This window comes from Mus musculus, chromosome 8, assembly GCF_000001635.26.
Source record: "Mus musculus strain C57BL/6J chromosome 8, GRCm38.p6 C57BL/6J".
Lineage (NCBI taxonomy): Eukaryota > Metazoa > Chordata > Mammalia > Rodentia > Muridae > Mus > Mus musculus.
Genome location: NC_000074.6, coordinates 78,577,555 through 78,599,249, shown reverse-complemented (window position 1 = coordinate 78,599,249; position 21,695 = coordinate 78,577,555). Strand labels below are relative to the sequence as shown.

General features: G+C 44.0%; 1 protein-coding gene across 14 annotated transcripts in view; it reads right to left on the bottom strand.

Moving 5' to 3' along the window:
• Positions 1-21,695, bottom strand: part of Slc10a7 (solute carrier family 10 (sodium/bile acid cotransporter family), member 7) — a 224,690-nt gene that overhangs the window by 134,763 nt on the left and 68,232 nt on the right. For 10 of the 14 annotated variants that reach the window (XR_003947353.1, XR_387783.2, XR_387784.2 and 7 more), the window contains one exon: positions 20,493-20,531. The exons of 1 other annotated variant lie outside the window; for it this stretch is intronic. Coding sequence is in view for 8 of the 13 variants with exons in the window: in XM_006531491.3 (XP_006531554.1) it covers positions 20,493-20,531 (39 nt within the window). In the remaining 5 variants the exon portion in view is untranslated. Of the gene's footprint in view, positions 1-10,000; positions 10,101-20,492; positions 20,532-21,695 lie in introns of all 14 variants that reach the window. 3 more of the 14 variants (XR_878921.2, XM_011248545.2, XM_006531489.2) reach the window with 1 other exon arrangement.

Genomic DNA, 21,695 nt, shown 5'->3' with positions numbered 1-21,695 from the left:
TACAGATGCTTTGCAATAAAAAAATTCTATATTAACCCCCTCTAAATCCTATGGTATAATACTGTGACCTATTGGGTATTATTGACATTCGTAGAGCTTGTATCCCTGAACCATAGGACAGAGGGCTGCAGGCTCAGACCTCGCACCTGTGTCCTTTCCTGCTTTCTCTTCTCAGAATCCCACGTTCTATACTTCCTCACTTTAGGCTCCTGCACCCATTAAGTTTTAATTTATTCTCTCTATGAACCAGAGGTTATTAAAGCAATCTTACATATCAAATAGAATCCTGCTTCAGAAATTTGAAAATAGTAAGCTACAAGTATCTTTCTTGTCTGAGAAGACAATTCTAAGGTTCTCTGAAACCTGTATGATGACACAGATTGATAAAACATCATTAAGTAAACTTCATTAAGAATTAGTGGTTCTTTCTGTAATTGAGTCAATAGCATAATGCTTTGAATTTGTTTCTCAAGTATATTAAAAATACCTGCCACAAACCACTTGCAATTTGCATGTCCATGAGACAATGCTGAGCATTTTAATCGGGTTGGAAATGGTAGGAACAGTGAATCTGTGAGCCACTCAGAGACAAGGAGCAGTATGTAAATACAGGTGTGCAACCCCCCCCACACACACACACACACCCTAAACACATTCCTTTTAACTCCATCTCTAATAAGGTGCTTTTCAGGTCAGTGGAGTCAGGGAGGTGGGCTTCTCTGCTGGGCACAGTACACACTGCATCATCAGGGGTAGGCAGAGGGCAGCCCAGCCTGGCTTGCAGCCAACAGAGGAAGAGTGATTAACCCAGAGCAGGAGAGGTGCCAAAGAAAGCACCACAGTGCAGGCGTCACTCAGGATGAAAGCGGGGCCTAAAGCCCCCCACACCCTGGGGCCAGTACATCAGTGTGCCGTTAGGGCATGGTTAAAACACAGGGCTGTCCATGTGTGGAGAGCAACTGGAGTCAGCTGCAAAGATTAACTACAGGGCATTTCAGAAAACTGAGAGAATATAATGTGTTCAAAATAATTTTATTCATACTAAAAATCTGTATAAACAACTAAAAAGTGGTTTTAAAGATTTCCTCTGGGTCTGGAGAGAGAGCACTGGCTGCTCTTCCAGAGGTCCTGAGTTCAATTCCCAGCAACCTCATGGTGGCTCACAATCATCTGTCATGGGATCCAATGCCCTCTTCTGGTGTGTCTGAAGACAGCGATAGTGTACTCATATACATAAAGTAAATTTTTAAAAAAGTTTCCAAGTAAAAAAAAAGTTAAAAAAAAAATTTCCTTGGCAGAAAACCCATCCATTGTTGCTTTCTCATCCGATGACACTCGAGGAACTCAGCGGGGCTGTAAAGCAGACACTACTCTGGCCCTGAGCGAACTCAAGTCCTGGTGGTGGAAGGCTGATGTTAGAGATTACACAGATAACTTTAAAATTCCAATATGCTTTCTGAAGGAACAGGATATAGAAGAGAGCCTGGTCTAGACGAGGGTAATTGGAAACCACCTCTCAGGAAAATGATGCATACACTGAAGCCCCTGAGGAAGGGAAGGCCAACTAAGTAAGGGAAAAGGGGGGAGTGTGCCTAGAGGCCTCACAGAAAGCTGCACCCTGGCCACCCGAAGATGCTACAAGGATGTTACAAGAATTCATTTCTATCGCCTCCCTCCCTGTCCTGGCTCTTCAGGGAGGGCCTTAGTATCTGGATACGTTTTTTGGTGGAAAGCAAGAGGTGAAGAGAAAGGACCGGGGACTGCTGGTGTGTCCTAGGAAGCTGCATCTTGTCCTGACCCATCCCCTGCTTCCCGACAGGCTCAGCCTGCTGTATCACAGGCCTGAAACCAGCAGGGCAAGGCCTATATTGAATTCTCTGAAGCCATGAGTGACAGTAAATCTCTCCCTGACTTCAGTTTCTTCTATCAGCCATTTTGTCATAACAATAAGAGAAGCAACTGTCATGGAACCTGCCAACTGTCGGTTCATTGCTCCCCAAAGCACCATTTTGCCAAAACTTCTGTAACTTGCTCTCTCACCATCTGCAAATGTCTACTCAAGCTTTTTTGTTTGTTTGTTTGTTTTGTTTTTCGAGACAGGGTTTCTCTGTGTAGCCTTGGCTGTCCTGGAACTCACTCTGTAGACCAGGCTGGCCTCGAACTCAGAGATCTGCCTGCCTCTGCGTCCCAAGTGCTGGGATTAAAGGCGTGCGCCATCACGCCCGGCTCTATTCAATCATTCTTACACAAAACTATCAGTTTATAAACAATAGCAAGCCCTCTTTCCTCATTTCTCCTTATAGTCCAAACTATCCAACAACTTTCCAACCAATGGCATGGCAATTCTATAAGATCATATGGCCCACTGACACCACGGCCACCTAGTTTACACAAGCACACTCCAAGGCTGATGTGTATACCACACTAAAAGCCACTGACTGAGCACTTCCCAATGAGGCATGGCTCTTTTATCCATGTGACATGCATAGTTTGAAGTATTAAACTAAAAATGCTGTTTGTTCTACTCTCTCACTAAAATGTGAGCTCCACACAGCTCCATCCTTTGTTAAATAAATGAGCAAGTGAAACCATTCCTCTTTCAGAACAGAAGTTATAGGTAAAAAAGGTGGCATGGGGAAATGTGGAAAGGGAGACAAGGAGCAGGCCACGCACAACTCTGCAAGCTATAAAGTGATATTGGTATTTATCTCAAAAGAAATCCATCGAAAGACTTTAGACAGAAACATGATACTGGGAATCTTTTATTATTATGCTAACTTCTACATAGAGAAGAGGGCAAAGGAGATGAAGAGGAGCTTAGATGTGGCCCAGTGGTAGAGTTCTTGCCATGCAAACCCTTGTCAGAGCCCCAGCGCTGTATAAACTGGGCATGGCAGCACATGCCTACAGTCTAAGCACTCTGGAGGTAGACACAAGAGGGTCAGAAGTTCAAGGAGATCCTCAGTCACAGGTTAAGTTCAAAGGCTAGCTAGGCTATAATAGACTCATACACACATACATAACATACATACATACATACATACATACATCTATGTCTACCCCCATCCTTGGAGTGATACAAGTTTTGGGGTTACCCTATATGATAGGGTATACAGGACTAACACACAGTGATATAAAAAAAGAAGATATCTGCTCATCATATTGCAATTGGATTTAAAGTTGTCAACACTACCTCTTAAAATGTAAACATTGCTTTCCTAAGTCTTCCCTCTGAAGAAGTGGGAGATAAAAAAATGTGCTGATATAAGGACTTTGATCAAATCCTAATGATGCAGGCACCAAAACAATCCAGTCGTGCTTTCAGCTTATAAAGCATACGTTGGAACAAGGTCCGTACAGGTTAAGAGCTGCCCAACTTCCTGATGTCCTGTGGCTACAGATCTGGCTGAGAGCCAGGGAGTGTGGAAAGAGATGAAGCGAGAGAAGCACTGGTGATTTAACCTCCGGTCTTCCCTTAAGGACAAGCATTTGTCACCTTGACAGCAAGGTGAAAGGTTTGCTTGAGTATGCTTATAACAGGGCTCTCTTCTCTCCTCCCAGGGGTCCTGTGATTTCTGAACAGACATTATCTGAATGGATGATGATGAGGAGAGGGAGGAGCCACAGAAAGGGCTGGGGGAGAAGAGGTGAGACCCGCATAACTCAGAGCCTCCTCCGGAAATGCTGCTCCAGGGACCGTGACACAGATTCACCATGGCTGTTCCTCCTCCTAAGCTTCCACTTGAGGCCAGAATAATCAACTCCATAAATTATCGCACAGATCCAACGGTGGCCAGTTAACAGTACAGTTCCCATCCCCAGCAACTACTAGACTGTCAGAAAGCAAGAGTGCAAGGAATGAATTCACACACAAGCTCTCACGCGCACACACACATACACATACCTCCCAGGCACGCACGCATGCTCTACAAATCTCTCATTTTTAGGGTTAATAATTCTGATGTAAATGTCTGCTTCAGGCTTAAATCTAACACTTAAAATGAGCCTGATTTTCATTCTCAGTGATGATGTATAACTCAAATTAGCATTAACGTGAGGATGCTCACAACTCACAGAAGATAACAAGAGCTCGGTCCTTAAGCACTAAAGTACTCACTCTATTTTTACAAATGTGGAAAGGACAATTTTAAGTGACAATCATTCACTTCTGAGTATTTCATCATAACTTAATTTCAGGAAACACAGGTACTTATTCATGTACTCCTGTGAGGGATGAGATTGTCAATGAGAGCATTTTAACTTTTACTTTAAAAATTATCTTCCCTGAAATTGGATAAAATTACAATTATCCATTTCTTTTCAATATTTACTGGCTTATCTACCACCAAAAAAGTCAACGCTTAGCATAATGAACTCAAATATAACTGGTAGGGAAAGTGACAGGCTGGAGAAAGGTTCTGTGGGCAGCAAGCATGAGACCCAGGTTTTCATCCTCAGCACCCACATAAAAGGCGCCATGGCAGCAGCTTGGGTTTGTAACCCCAGGCCTATGGAGGCAGAGCTGGACAGAAAGAGCACTGGCTTGCAATGGCCAGACTTCCCAGCTACATGGATGAGTGTCAGGGTCAAATTATACCAAAGACATGAGAGACATCGAGAGTGGAGGCTGGTCATGGAGAAAAGGACATCAGACATTTGCAAGAGAGAAACAGGAGGGGACCTGGGAGTCTGTCTGAACACTTTTACATTCTTCTGAGATCCGAGAACGCTTGCTAACAGATCCCAGCCATGGCCACCAAGCACAGCACCTCACAGACCAGTACGAACCAGATAATCGTGACACTGCTATTCCATTTCATGTCCCTTGCACTTCCTGGAACATCTAACATCAAGTGTTTCAGGTGCTTTTGTTTTTGGAGAAACTCCACAAGTATAAATCTGCACGGAGGCAACAGCAGTGAGGCTTAAAACCAGGAGTCTTCCCTGAGAGAGGGAACATGGATGGAGACCAAAGAAGCTGGAGTGAGCGAGCAGTGTGCAGAGGGATGCATGCACAGTGCACTCTCACCACACAGGAGTGAGCGAGCTCTCATCCACCTCAGTGTGCAGAGGGATGCATGCACGGGCCCAGGGGTGCTACTTTTTGTTTTTCCGAGACAGAGTTTCTCTGTGTAGCCCTGGCTGTCCTGAAACTCACTCTGTAGACCAGGCTGGCCTTGAACTCAGAGATCAGCCTGCCTCTGCCTACCAAGTGCTGGAATCAAGTGTGTGCCACCACTGACTGGATGGAAATTATATTGATTTGATTCCAAATCAAAATTCACTTCATGATTTTTTAATTGGAGTGTCAACAACTCAGACAGCAATTTTAAGATGAAACATTTGAATATAATACAATTCAAAGACATACTACTTTGATACTTGAGAAATGGTGGGAAGAAAATGGTAAAATTTTGTTTTCTATAATTAAACTACCATTTCTGTAAGAGCAGAAAACTTTATATGTACTGTAAAGATCCTGCAGGTCATTGCATATAACAGTCTTGGACAGTGTTTGTTGGTGTGCTGTTATGTAGTGTGGTGGTGTGTGAGGTACAGAGGGTGTTTTACGTCTGGAATCATCGAGACTGGAGCCATGTGGGGACGCATGATTGATGCCAACAAAAGCCACATGGATTTATTACAGCGGTTACTTTCTCATTCTATGTTACTTACTATGGTGTGTATCTGTGGTGTGTGTGTGAGGGGCTCTGCATATACCAATGCACGCACTTGAGATCAGAAGACAAGTTTCCTTTTACCATGAGTCCCAGGGGTTGAACTCAGGTTGCTGGGCTTAATAGATGGGCTCTTTTACCCACTGGGCCATCACAACACCACCACTATGCTGACTTTTGAAGTGGTTCTTGGTTGTTGTGTGCATAGAAACCTTTTACTGTTACCAACTTTTCCCAACGCTGACATTTGGGTACCTTATCCCATGTGTTGTTGAAACCCACAGTTTCATTACTTAGCATTAGCACAGTGCACAGTAGGCAGCAGGACAACATCAGAATCTGAATCACTGAGTAAGTGACAGGGACATTTTGCCTTTTCTTCTGTTCTTGGGTTCTTCACAAGACAACTTAAAAGCCATAGACAGTGTCCATCAGTGTCTTTATGGACTCATAATACACGCAGATCAATCTTTCACCACCTAACAAACCAACACACTGCTGCCCATGGACACACAGCTGCCAATGGACACACTGATACTATACACACACTGCTGCTAATGCACACACTGCTGCTAATGCACACACTGCTGCCTACGCACACACACTGCTGCCTATGCACACACTGCTGCCTATGCACACACTGCTGCCTATGCACACACTGCTGCCTATGCACACACACTGCTGCCTATGCACACACTGCTGCCTATGCACACACACTGCTGCCTACGCACACACACTGCTGCCTATGCACACACTGCTGCCTATGCACACACACTGCTGCCTATGCACACACACTGCTGCCTATGCACACACTGCTGCCTATGCGCACACTGCTGCCTATGCGCACACTGCTGCCTACGCACACACACTGCTGCCTATGCACACACTGCTGCCTACACACACACACTGCTGCTAATGCATACACCCTGCCTATGCACACACACTGCTGCCTATGCACACACTGCTGCCTACACACACACACTGCTGCCTATGCACACACTGCTGCCTATGCACACACTGCTGCCTATGCACACACTGCTGCCTATGCACACACTGCTGCCTATGCACACACTGCTGCTAATGCACACACTGCTGCCTATGCACACACACTGCTGCCTATGCACACACACTGCTGCCTATGCACACACTGCTGCCTACGCACACACACTGCTGCTAATGCATACACCCTGCCTATGCACACACACTGCTGCCTATGCACACACTGCTGCCTACGCACACACACTGCTGCCTATGCACACACTGCTGCCTATGCACACACTGCTGCCTACGCACACACTGCTGCCTATGCACACACTGCTGCCAATGCACACACTGCTGCCTATGCACACACTGCTGCCTACGCACACACACTGCTGCTAATGCATACATCCTGCCTATGCACACACACTGCTGCCTATGCACACACTGCTGCCTACGCACACACACTGCTGCCTATGCACACACTGCTGCCTATGCACACACTGCTGCCTATGCACACACTGCTGCCTATGCACACACTGCTGCCAATGCACACACTGCTGCCTATGCACACACTGCTGCCTATGCACACACATTGCTGCCTATGCACACACTGCTGCCAATGGACACACACTGCTGCTAATGCACACACTGCTGTCAATGGACACACACTGCCTATGCACACACACTGCTGCCTATGCACACACTGCTGCCTACGCACACACTGCTGCTAATGCACACACTGCTGCTAATGCACACACTGCTGCCTATGCACACACACTGCTGCTAATGGACACACTGCTGCCTATGCACACACTGCTGCCTATGCACACACTGCTGCCTATGCACACACACTGCTGCCTATGCACACACACTGCTGCTAATGCACACACTGCTGCTAATGCACACACTGCTGCCTATGCACACACACTGCTGCTAATGCACACACTGCTGCCTATGCACACACTGCTGCTAATACACACACCCTGCCTATGCACACACACTGCTGCTAATACACACACTGCTGTCAATGGACACACTGCTGCCAGGCTATTTCTTCCCATATGTCACTTTGGGCGTGATGTACTCCTTGTCAAATCCTTCAAAGCTGAATCTACATACCATTTCAGTTATCCTGGCTGGCCAGTGAGTTCCCCAAGATCCCTCCGGTTTTTACCCTTCCAGTGGCAGAACCTTCCCCTAATGAATAAAGATTTCAAGGGACCAATCACTGGATGAAGAGTAAGTGGGACTTCCGGGTCAGGAAGAGGAAGATGGGGGGGGTGAGGGGGGAGGAAAGAAGCCTTCCTTTTGGATAGGAGAGAGCATGGAGACACAATGTAAGTAGCCAGAGGCCACCAATTTAGGTTGCAGATCCGTCTGAATCCATCACCAGAGGATTTATAACTTAGAATAGCTTACAAAATCAGGATGCTAGTTTCAGCGCCCAGCGATTGTGTCACCTGTTGATTCGAAACTAAGATTGTATGGTGTTTTCCTTCATGTGGCAACTCAACTGGGTTCCAGAGGAAGGCACCCCAGCCAGCCATGGGAATTTGGAAGCATGACACAAGTTTGGCAGCGGCCCACCATATTGGCAGCAGCCCGCCATGGGGACTTAGCGAGCTGGGTGGAGAGACTTCAGAGGTGAGGCACAGAGTCCGCGGGGCTGAGGACAGGTCGGCCTGTCCGCCAGTGCCTTGCCAGCGGTAGTGCGGGACTGCCTTTTTTAATATTTCATGCTACAGAGCTGTAGGGGTGTTCTACCATAACTACTTGTTCTTTTAATGTGGGTGCTTACGCCAAGCACATTACCCATTCAGCCATCTTCCCAGATACAAGTAATCATATTAGTAATACACATGTAAACTAGTTTCTAGCTTATCTAATAGGCATCTCTCTTCAGTTTCCTCCACTAGAATTTTCTATAGTGATAAATATGTGGCGCTACACTGGCCAAGGCAGTAGCCAACAGCCACACGTGGCTAGTATGACTAAAGGGCTGAATGTTTAGTTTTAACTAATTTGCATTATTTTTTGTTGTGTATTGGGTGTGTGAGCACCTGTGCGTGTGTGCATGTAAAGGACAAAGGCAAACTTGGGCATTGTCTCTTGGGAGCCATCCCATCCACCTTGTTTAAGACAGGCTCTCTCACCCTGGCTCTCCCTGAATTGCTGGGGTAGCTGTCACTAAGCCCTAGGGTCTCCTGGCTCTGCCCTCTTCAGTGCTGGCTGAAAGTGCACACCACTATGTTTAAAACACAGGCTCTGGGGCTCAAACTCAAAAGTCTTCATGCTTACACAGCGATACTTTACCCACTCAGCTATCTCCTGAGCAGCTAATGGCCATCGTTTAATTTTAAATGGTTATGGTTTGTGGCTACTGTGTTGGTTAATACAGTCACAGACGATGCAATACGCAACCCCAAAGTTTCTTTGCCTCTTGGATTGAGAAGGGAAACATCTTTATAGCAGAGACATTCGCGATCACTGGGAGACATTAGAGACGCTTCAGTATCAGTGAGACATTAGGTACAGGGAGTCGATCAAGGGGAAAAGCAATCTGCAACAGAAGCAGAGGACTCGGGAGCAAATGACTGCTAAGTTCACCTATCTGAGCACCATCTAGAAAGAAGATCCCAGCTCAAATGACAGGCTGTCTGTGCCCAAGGACAGCATGCCCTTACTACAGAGCCAGACGGACCCATTCCAAAAGGCTGATAGGATCACACTTGGGAATTACCACTCTATCTTACTTTCTCTAAAGCCAGGTAAATTCTTATTTAAATAGAGGATGGAATGTGTGCACTCCAGTGTCTACAAGTTAGCAGCCCTTGTTTGTCCAGTCTTAATTAACATATTAGTAAAGAATTACGTATTTCCAGGTAGGACTGACTCCCTCCATCTACTTTCAGATGAAGGAAGCTTCCACGTGGTAATAAATCTAAGGGCTGCTACCGGTGCTACCTGTGTCCCTAACAGTAATGCCTCGGTTCAGCCTGAGGGGTGAAAACTATGAGGGCTGCCTAGTCTTATTGCACCATGCTATGCCATCTTTGGTTGATGTCCCTGGGAGGCCTGCCCTTTTCTGAAGGGAACTGAGGAGTGAATGGGGGTGGGGAAGAAGGGACTGGGAGGAGAGAGGAAAAGGGAAACTGCCGTCGGGATGTAATATATGAGAGAAAATAAAACTCAAAAAAAAAAAAAGCTGATGTTCATAGCTGCACATTGCTTCTTTTAGTATATTGAGGGTCCATCTTTTGGGGCAAGGGATGTAACCCAGATGGCAGAGTCCTTGCCTAGGCCCAAAACTCCCTCCTAAAACTGAGCATGGATGCACACACCTGTAGTTCCAGCACATGGGATACGCAGGTAAAGGGTTAGAAGCAGAAGTTTAAGGTCATCTTGAGCTTCAAAACAAAAACCCATCTTGTCTATAATTACCTGTTAACAAAACGCATTGTTATGTTAGTATAAATGTTAATATATAACCATTTTCCAAGGCTTCTCCAGTTAGTCACAACCTTATGACTTTCTACATCACAGTTAACAGATCTTACCCTGTGGCCAGATGGTGAGACCAGAGCCACATCAGTGTTCACACCAGGCTCAGCTGCAGGGGCCGTACAAAGAGCTGTGCTTACTTCCCTTTGCTGACAGACAGGTTCCTCGTCATCACCTTGGGGCTTTTTCTTCCATTCTCTTCTGGTTTTGTCTACTTGTAAGTACTTCTAAAAACCATTTAAATCTGTATTTGTCCTAGTTTCTACAATATTACTAAATTGTTTCTTTTTACTTTGAGACAAGGAAGGTCTGGTGTAACCTAGTTGTTCCTAAACTCATTCTTTGGCCTCCCTCTCTGGTGTAGTAGGATTGCTGCTACACCACCAAGTATGAGCTTACATTGGTCCTTTTAATTTTCAAGCTCACATTTTTACCTCTCCTCTAGATTCTATTCAGCACTGTCTTCAGGCTTCTGGGAGGCAGGAGGATGCAGCGCTAGGGCTGCTATGTGGGAAAGCAGCAGCAGAGGCCGGGACAGCCAGACACTGACTGCCGCAGCAGAGGCCGGGACAGCCAGACACTGACTGCCGCAGCAGAGGCCGGGACAGCCAGACACTGACTGCCGCAGCAGAGGCCGGGACAGCCAGACACTGACTGCCGCAGCCAGTGCTCTCAGGAGGAGAAGGATCTTCAAACTATTTGTATGGATAATAACCCCAGATGAAGATCAATGGATTAGATAGTCAGTGTATATTCCGATTATAAACTAAAAGAAGAGATGGTGTGTTTATGTCAGATGCTGTGTAGGGAAAAATGTCATGTACAAAGGCAACGGAGAAAAGCCACCAGGGGCAAGTTTGATAAGCTGGACATAAAAAAAAAAAAAAAAATTAAGTTTGACTAGAGAGGTGGCTCAGCAGTTAAGAGCACTGGCTGCTCTTCCAGAAGTCCTGAGTTCAAGTCCCAGCAACCACATGGTGGCTCACAACCACCTCTGCTAGGAACTGATGCCTTCTTCTGGCATACAGGTGTACATACAGACAGAACACTCATCTGTATAAATAAACAAATGTATCATTTAAAGAATTTTAACCTTTACAACCATAAGCATAGTAACAAATCCTAAGCATGGACTCCAAATGGACCACAAACCTAAGGAAAAAAGTTAAAGCCAAAACTGAGAGAAAACATGGGAGGAAAATCTTTGTGGCTATTTAGGTAAACCGAGAACTTAAGTAACAAAAAGTCAAGATATGAAAGACAAAAACAGATAAGCGTAATACAATGAATTTCCCCTTGTAAGTCACTGCTAATAATAAAAGAGAAGGTTGTGTGTGTGTGCACGCGCGCGTGTGTACATGAGTTAGGAAGAATGACTTACAAACATCTGATAAATTATTTGGGTCCATTATAAGGACCTACACCCAAGTATAAAGAAACCGACAGTTCAGTTTCTTCTTTAAATGGTCAAGAAAGATGAACAGTCACTATCCAAAGACATAGAGGTAGCAAATCAACACTCATAAAAACTGTCCATCCTTAGCCAGTGAGGGGCAGCAAATGAAATCCATGACGTCATGTTACTGCATGACCACAAGAATGACTAAATGCAAACCTGCTAAAACTAAGCGCTGGCAAGGATGCAGAACAACTGGGCTCCACACAGTCCTCTGGGAACCTAAGACACTGCAAAAGTTTGAAGGCTGCTTCGAATTCAAAACACATTCCTCAGGTCCCAGCAATTTCATTTCTAACTTCTCCCTAAGAGATTTGGGAAAATATGTCTAAATGAGGTCTATCCACAGTCACAAGAAGCACAAACACAAAAAAAAAAAAAAAAAAAACAAGTTACCAGCTTTCTAACACTATAGCAGAGTACCCTACAGAGAAACTGTAGAGAGAAAGGTTTCCCAGCATTAGAGGCTCTTTCTGTGATAAGGTAGAGCACTGTCTCCCTGGTGCCCTGTGGATCTCCACAGTGTCCCATCTAAGATTCACAGCACCTCCCAACAGCTGCACCCTAGGGACTTTCAAACCCTTAACACACACTGGAAATCATTCACTATCTGAAGTATCCCACAACTTAAAGCTCATCAACAATCACGTACTAAGCAATGCAATGTGACTCAGCAATGACAAGGTTCGCTGATGCACCTGGTAACAGGACAAGAGCCACAAAAGGGAAAATCACAAAGGGAAGGTAGGTAGCCAGCCTCCTCTGGAAAGATGGACAGGTCCCTCTGGAATAAGCAAAGGGACACATTCAGTGTTGGGAGCTCAGCTGAGAGAAGGGCTGAGAACAAAGAGGCACAAAAGAACCTCTGACCAAATAGAAATCACCTTATCCTAGACTGCCACAACATACATGGGTTCGCTTGTCAGAGCTCAGAACTGAACACCCAACATGGGCAAATATTAATACCCAAAAGGGATATTGGCAAGAAAATTTGAACTTTCTGCCAACAATAATAAAACAAATGGTCAATCAGAGATAGTTACAGTGGAAGAATAGATTACCCTTGGTAGGTGTGTGCTTGGAGGATGAAAACTAAGATGAGAACTGTGCGCCCATTAAGAACCAAGGGTTGCAGGGCTGAAAGCCCAGTTCTATAGCAGTTCTAGTAGCTTGAATCCAAATTAAGAAAACTTAATCTTGGTTTTAAACAACTTCGAGGGACATGTTTCTAAAGAGGACCTTTATAAACATCCAGAGTACGTAATGTATATTATTTATTACTGGGCAAAAAGATTTTGGAGCAAATACTTTTTTAGTTTGGAAATGATGACATTATAAAAATTAATGGTATTTGTTAATGGGTAATAAAATAACTCTAGTCAATTGGCTAGTTCTACACTAGTAGATTTCTTTAAATAGTAATGAAATCATTGCTTAAAAAAATCCATCATTATTAAAAAAAAAAAAAATGGCCTCAACCTCCACCAAAATTAGATTTGTAAGTTGCTGGTCATCCCCATAATTAAATCCACGTCACAAATCTGCAAGAAAAATGGCCACTGTGACTAATGCATTTAAGGCTTCACCAGTCCCAACAGGCTACAGGAGCACTGTGCTGCTAAAGTGGACTTGAGAGACGTTCTGCGCATTTTTATTAAATAACAAGACCACTTTTTAATTTCCATTGGCTAATTCAGATAAGAGTGTGAGCCCGTCCTCCTCCCTAAGCAGGGGAGCATCTTCTTATCCTGGCCTGCCTGGCCTTGGACACACTTGGCTAGTGTTGGACAAGCACTGTACAGAGAAGGATCTGAGAGAGACAGGCACGCACCCCACTGCCGGAATCCATGAGTCTGGATTTTTCCTTGTCTGTCTCAAGGAGTTCTAACCTGTTTCTTGACGAAGTGATTTAGAAACCCAAAAGCACAGTGTATCAAGGGACTCAGTGGACACAAGGAGAGAATTAGAGAATAGGCTGACTCAGACACAGGCAAATTCTCCCTGTAATGGTGCTAATTCCATCTTTCGGAGAGGAGAGGGTGGGCAGGCAAGAGACAGCCTGTGTAGGCTGCAGGATTATCTGTGAAGTTACAGCAGCTTTTTCCTGTGTGATTTAATATCTGCTACCTCTAGTCATAACAAGATAGCCTTTTATTTATAGTGTTGCTGTGAATTTGGGGGCTTGAGATAAATTCAAATTTTAAAAGTGGGTCTGATTTAACAAAGAGCACGCTGACATGGCAAGGCCCATAATGGAGGCGGGGTGCTGGGAACCAGCACTGGGGGCGGCCCTGACTTCCTGCCGCTTCATGCTTTTACTGTAGCTTTTCTCCACATACTTATTTATGTGCTGTGCTTTTGCTTCAGTGTCTAGAACCACGCAGTGCACTAACAGGGCTCTGAGGACATTCAAGGTAATTTTCTCTTGTGTGAAGGAAGCTCTGGGTGAGAAGCTGCAGCCTTCCCTGGATCTGCAGAGCTCTGGAGCTTGGGACCGACATCCTGCAGCCAGAGCCAAATTATCTTGGGCCATCTTTAGTGCCCTTAATAGTTCTTTATTGTTCCTCCTTGTGTGGGAGCTACTCTCTTTGGGCCAATGAGTGAGGTAAGTCCTTCGGAATGTACAGAAACCTAGCCCTCCCCCACCTCTAAAACCAGAAGGTTAAGATGACATCAGAGGCATCTGAGGCCAACAGCAGAGAGGAAGCCTATTTGCTGCAACTAATCTACCTAATGTGTTTAGGAAGTGTTTTATTTATGATTTTTCTGTGTCCTTGTTATTATAAAAGCTTTATGAAACTGCTTCCATATTGAAATGTGGGATTTGTGGAGCCCTAAGTCTGTGTTCCTGGTCCTCTATCACTCATATTTGGCTTTAGAATCAACTTGTGTTCCCTTTGGGTGAGCTCTGTGTTTTGTGTCACGCTGTTAAATGAACCAGTGGTAATACTTTGTCACTGTGTGTGTAAGCTAGGATCCACTCTGTTGGCTGAGACAGGGTCACTTACTTCCTGGTCTGTAACTCAAATGTAGGGTAGGCTGGTTAGCCAGCAAGCCCCATGCACCCTCCTGTATCTGTGGTCCTGAGCTTGGAATTTGAGCACAGAGCACAGTATCTGGCCCACCTGAGCCTCAGTTTGTGTGGCTAGACTAAGCTAATCAGCACGACTAGTCAAACTAGCCAGCAATCCAGCCTTCAGGATGTCTGTTAGTCCCAACAGGTGGTATGCTCCTTGCTGTAAAGGGAAACATCTGGAAAACAAGCTGTAAAGGCAAAGTCCTTTCAAAAGTCTTGATCGTGTGACATCCAAGCTACAAGGATGAGTTTGAAATGGTGCTGTGCAGGGTGGCACTAGCCACCTGGAAACAAGGATGCTTGTTTGTTCTTGTTGTGGATGGCCCTGGAGTTGTTTGTATTTTGATGTTAATTCCATTTACCCTGGAGGGGCTGTCTGGATGAGTACTCAGGTGACTTCTTGTGACCTATCCCCTAATGAATAAAGGAGCCAATCACTGAACGAGTAGGCAGGACTTTTGGTTGGATGGAGGAAGAGAGGAAGCTGGAGAGAGTTAGGGGCTTTGGGGATGGGGATAGCAAGAGAGCAAGATATTGGGGATAGCGAGAGAGCAAGATATAGCTACCAGACTTAATGGCAAATATGCCAGTATTTGCCACAGAGGATTTAGATTTATCATGGCTTACAAGAATAGGATTCTAGTTGCCATGCCAGTGATTGAGTTACCATTGTTTCTGAACTAATAAGTTTGTGTGGTGTTTTCCTTTACACAGTGGTTCAACTGGGTTTGAGAGAGAAAGGGATGGCAGAAAAGCATGGGTTTGCCAGATGTGAACCACAACGGCTGTGGGGGTTTTGAAGCATGGGGCTGGCATGGTAACAACCCTCCCACCATAGGAACTTAGTGAGCTGGGTGAACAGATTTTGGAGCTCTGGGCCACAGAGTCTGCTGAGATGAGAACACTCGGCTGGAGCCATGTGGCCCACCAGTGCCTGGTGTTCCTTGGGAAGTTCCAGTTTTTTTTAATATTTCCAGCAACATGTTCAGGCATTAAAGTTTAATGAAAATCAAGTAAGTTGTGAACTTTGATGGGTAAACCAAGATTCCAAGTGAATAATTTGGATTGGTTAAAATCAACATCATAATTAATAATGAGCAAAATGACCTCCGTATACATGAACTAAATACATGCTAGACTTAAGTAAAAGAAGGGAGGGAAGGAGGAAGGGAGGGGAGAGAGAGAGAGAAAGAGGAAGGAAGGAAGGAAGGAAGGAAGGAAGGAAGGAAGGAAGGAAGGAAGAAATTTCTAGCTTCTAGCATTCAGGAGACTTAGGCAGGAGCATCATTAGTTCAAATCAGACCTTGTGCAGAGAGCAGGGTGAGCAGGAGAAGGAGGAGAGGGAGGGATGGAGAGGAAGAGACTGAGTGTTGGAGAAGAAGGAAAGGGAAAGGTGAAGGGAGGAAACACTTCATGCCTTCATTAACATTTGAGATTCTTCACTATTTTTGCTGGCACCCTCTTCTGGACTCTATAGGCACTAGGTACACTCATGTACATGCAGGCAGACACACCTCCTTCTGAGGAGGATGTAACATCAAGACACTGCTCTTGAAACATGTAGGTTTTACCCTATATACATGGGCATCTGCACTATGTAGGATACAGGGGCATCTGCACTATGTAGGATACATGGGCATCTGCACTATGTGTAATACAGGAGCATTTGCACTATGTGAGATACATGGGCATCTGCACTATGTAGGATATAGGGGCATCTGCACTATGTAGGATACATGGGCATCTGCACTATGTGGAATACAGGGGCATCTGCACTGTGTGAGATACAGGGGCATCTGCACTATGTGGGATACAGGGGCATCTGCACTATGTGGGATACAGGGGCATATATGCACTCAGACATCATCTTAGTTCTCAAGAACACATGGAGCCACCAAATTCTATTCAAACCTCATCAAGAAGGAAATCTTCAGTCCCTCACTACATCCCACAATAACAATAAGCTGAACAACTAAAATGAGCAGAGGAGGAGGGGTCACTAGTGACTCAACTTAAGAAATCCTTTGTGGCACAAGAAATTTATGTAAATTGAACTCATCTATCATTAGTTATTACCAGTATGCTTCTACTAAAAAAAATTCTATGTAACAATTAGTTCTTAAAATCACTGTGTTTGAATTAGACCTGGAACATTATTAAACTAGCTATAAATGTGTACCATATTTTATTTGTTATACCCAGATACCTGAAAAATCAACAAAAGTACACTTCGGTCTTTCTCTAAAATTTCTTCTAATAAAAATTTTTCAAAAGTTTCAGGTAATCGGAATTAACTTGAGATACTAATATATATCAGACTCTGATATATACTAGAATGTTTGTATAAATTATTATAATACATGGGTGCTGATAGAGTATATAATAGAGAATATATACAGACTCTAACGTACGCGTTCTCTGGTTATAAGTATTCATTTCTTTTGTGTATAAACATATGCACATGCTCACATACATACACAAGGAGGAATACTCACATATAACATATGCACATACACACACACATGTATGATTACTCATAACCAGAGAATAGCCATTAATTCAGTTTGTCTTAGCTTACAGCACTTGGCAGAAATAATTTCTTTATTTGGTGGATTTTATTAGTCACACATAAAACGTCTAGTATCAGAGACTGGACCAACACCTAGATGTAAATTTTAGCTCAGAGCTCTTTCTACTATATGATACAAGTGTTTCTTTGAGTTATCCCTACCTACATCCACATGGTTCTATAGATTGATGATATGATTTGTCCACATTATAGATGGGAAAGTATCTGGCTCAGTTAATATTCAGTGAAGAAAGAATTCAAACCATCCTGCTTCCAGTCAAGTGGCTACTACCTATAAGCACAAAATTCTTTCATAAAGAAAATTCCCAAATAATAGCAACAGCATTCCTTATGAATGATTTATAATTCAGAAGTTCCCCTCTGACAAGGGAGTTTTCTTCATAATACCAACTCAAAGACCAACCTCTCACATCATTCCACTAAAATAAGTTCTTTCTTCACACCCGTGCATACTTCTGAGTATTCCTCATAGACAGAGAGTACAAGCTGATACTTGTCTTGTGCACTCTCTTCTTTAGTGGCAGAAATTGTGGCAAACTGCTACATTCACTAAAGAGGTGTGATTGTGAGGTTAATTTCTGCAAGAAGATCTTAGTGGAAGGATGGTGTTGGGATTTCAGGAGTGCTACCTTGGATATGGGAGGGGGAGCAGGCAGCTCATGAGCCAACAGGGAAGGAAACCACATGCTACAGACAGGAGAGCAGAAAGACACGAGCCCTGTCCCCTGAGAGACCAAGTCGTCACATCATATTTGGATGAGACCTGCATGTGTTTTATCAACTAAAGTTTGTTATAATTATGTTAAAGAAGGAGGGAAAATGGAATTATCTGTATTACACTGGGGTAAAACATGCACAGTCCCAGTTTTAACTCTCAACCCCTGCTAGTAATTTTCAACTTTGGCAAAGAAAAAGGAGAGAAAAGGAAAGAAGGAAGGCCATGTAACAAGTAAGAAAAGGCACTTGGGCTACTTTACATGCTACCATACCATACAGTGGCACCTGCAGTTTAAGGCTAGCGTGGAGAGATGCCCTCAGACAGACCTCTGTATTGAGTACACATTGCCTGTGCCACCCAATGCATCTAGAATATCATGACCACCGTGTATCTATAGTGACATCTTTTCTTTAGCTTCTTAACTTTGACATGGCTTTTGTGTGTGTGTGGGTGTCCCATCCACAGGCTACTATAGCAACCTTGTATTCCTTTATAGTCTCCAGAAACAATTCTGATCCATTAGATGTACTAAGGTTTAAATAGAAAAAGAAAAAGTGAAGAAAGGAAGGAGAGAGCCTGAATAAGAGCACACAGCTGCAGGAGAATGCAGAACCTCTTGGTGGAAGCTCTCCTTCTGGGACGTGAACATGCATCTGGGCCTGAAAGAGAGAGAGCTAGCGACTGGCTTCCCTGGCCAACAGAAAGCTTGGGCTTCATTCAGTGATCATTCTCTCCAGTGAGTGGACAGTGGGTGTGGCTTTACACAATTACCTTATTGCATTTTCTCGGGTATCATGGGTATTTCGTGATTAACCAACCCAAGTTAGGAAGCCGTGCTTCAGAGGGGATGCATAGGATTTCAAACCACTCCACTGCTGGCTCCTGGGAAATCTGTACTTTTACCCATATTATTCTGTTAAACATGCATGCGCATGTTTGAAACAGGGTCTCACTATGTAGCTGAAGATAGCTTTAAACTTGTAGCAATCCTACTGCATAGCCTTCCAAGTACTAGGCTTACAGCCATAGCTACCATACCTGGCTGGCCAAAGGTTATTTTAAAATAGACTTTACTATTTTGCTTCTAAGCCCAATAAAAATATGGCATCAAAAACAAACAGACAAGTTCTCTTGCCTCTTACTCTGTCTCTCCCCATTCCCTCCCCCCCTCTCTCCACGTGGTCATGGCTGGCCTCTGCTTCTCTACTCTCTCCTTCTCTCTGCCTCTACTACTCTCTTAACTCCCCTCCCCATGCCCTAAATAAACTCTATTCTATACAAAACAAAAACAAAACAAACAAAACCCAAAACCCCATCTGTCAGAATGGGACAGAGCCAGCAGCCTGTGAAGGCAGCAGCCCCCAGTAGCCTGTGAAGGCAGCAGCCCCCAGTAGCCTGTGAAGGCAGCAGCCCCCAGCAGCCTGTGAAGGCAGCAGCCCCCAGCAGCCTGTGAAGGCAGCAGCCCCCAGAGCTGTGCAGCATTCTTTGGAACTAACTTAGCAATATATTTGAAAGCTTGAACTTTCATTTACTGCATACAGTTCAGAAACATGTGACATAGAGAATAATAAGCATACATACTGGACTCAGAAGCCAGTTTACATTCATTGCACTGGTTTTATTCCCAGTCATTTTTAAGTCACTACACTAAAGGTCTATAAATGAGCTGTGCACCTAAATCAGATATTCTACTTCATCTTCGTGGATTTAGCAAATTTGACAGTATAAGCAGTACTATTAACTAATAATAAACTGTTTCTTTATTCTTTCATAACATAAATCAAATATTGTGATAACTTATTTTAAAAGTAATTATCTAAATGCTAAAACAACAGCCTTGGAATTGCAGTGGTTCTGCTTATAAAGGTGGAACTACTTTTGAATCATTTTATGTATAATTTATATCTCAATGTCTTTTGAAAAAACTATATTTTCTTGCAACTTACACATAAATTATATTCTCATATCAGTTTTGTTGTTGTTCTTGCTCCACAAAGATTTCTCAGACAGATCCAAGACTGTGGGTACCTTCTTTGACAGGGAAATGTAGAAAATAAATGACGAGCCATAAATTAGCATTCCCTTTCTGACCAGCTGGGTCATGTTTCCTTTTCAAAATCCTCTGTCCCATGACACAAAATAATAATCTTCAAAAGAAGCTCATTAAGTGATCAATATATTGACATAACCTCTATAAGGAGACACAATATTTTCATCAGTATATTCACATAACCTCTATAAAGTGACACACAGCGTTTTCGTTGATTCCCTGAAGCCATTGATGGACAGTTAAACCTGAGCCTTCCAAATACAAGAGTCTCTTGAGAAGAGTCTCTTGTTTTGGCTTACTAATTTTCCTCAGGGTGTAAGTCAGGGTACATGTAAAGACCCCAAAACTTTTATATTTAACTAAGAGTGAAAGAAGTTCCACTCTTCCTAAACCATTTGAGTAAAGCGACATCTTAAGAAAACTTAAAAGCAAGACTACTCACCAAAAAACTTCCAAATGCTGAATTAAATATCGCAGCTGCCTGTGGAAAAAATAAATGGGAGAAGACGCTCACTGAAAGCAAGCAGAAACAGGGCAAGCAGAGATTCCATCCTCCCTCTCCCCGCTGCAGAGGTTCCCATCCTCCCTGTCCCCCGCTGAGCCGCAGTCACTGCTTTCAAGGCTCCCTAGCTAGTGCCCTGGAGTTTACTATGATAGATGGCTGCAGCCCAGGAACCCATTCATAATGGTCTCAGAAGCAGGCAGGGAAAGGCTCGACAGGAGATGCTTCAAATCTGTATGACGGTCCAAAAGAACCATTCCCAATAGTAAATCAAAGCTTGGTATTGATTTCGCTGCTAGTACTATGAAAACAGGGGGTTGGTTTATATGTAACAATGCTTATTAATTAGATGGTAAGACAAGCACTAATTACTCCCAACCAAGGAACTGTCACCACTAGGTGACAGCTATTGTCCCACACTTTAGTACCAAGGACAGGGCCTTTGAGACCAGGAGAGCTTCTGTCATGCTAATCATTTCTGAGTTGGAAACAATAAGGAAACATGCAATTGGTACCCAAATAAAAGAAGAAACAATTGGCTCAGCTTACCAAAGCATCCTTGAATACATGGAGAAGCTATACACCTGTCAACTAAGTCAGCCCCTATGTTCCACAAAGCTACGCGCCAGTGCCATAGTCCTGATGGCTTTTCACATTACTCAAAATGAGAGAGGAAAGGAAAGGGAAGGGAAGGGAAGAAGGAAGGAGAAAAAGAAAACTAAAACTAGGCAGAAGACAAAACAAAACAAAAAAACAAAAACAAAAAAACGGTAGAGAAAACCTGTTCAAACGCCCAGGCAATCCAGCATCGGTTAATTGGTTAATTGGTTAATCGCTATGGACACTCGGCTGCAATGGAGAAAGGGCGCGTCAGTTTGGGAAGTTTGACTGAAGTCCAGAGCTCGGCTAAGCTGTAGCTGAGAGTGCTTCTGCTCCAGACCAGGACGAAATGAGAGTGAATGCGTAATTAGGCTGCTGGCTCCAGAGAGCTTGGCTCTCTGATGCCACTTCATAATTAATTCAAAGCTTTGATAATTTCATTAGATTTCTCCTTTGCTGGCCCTATCAATAAAAGATGGCACTGGACCCCAGGTCCTCTGTGGCAGGAACACAGGCAACAAGCACAGACCAGGGAAACCTTTG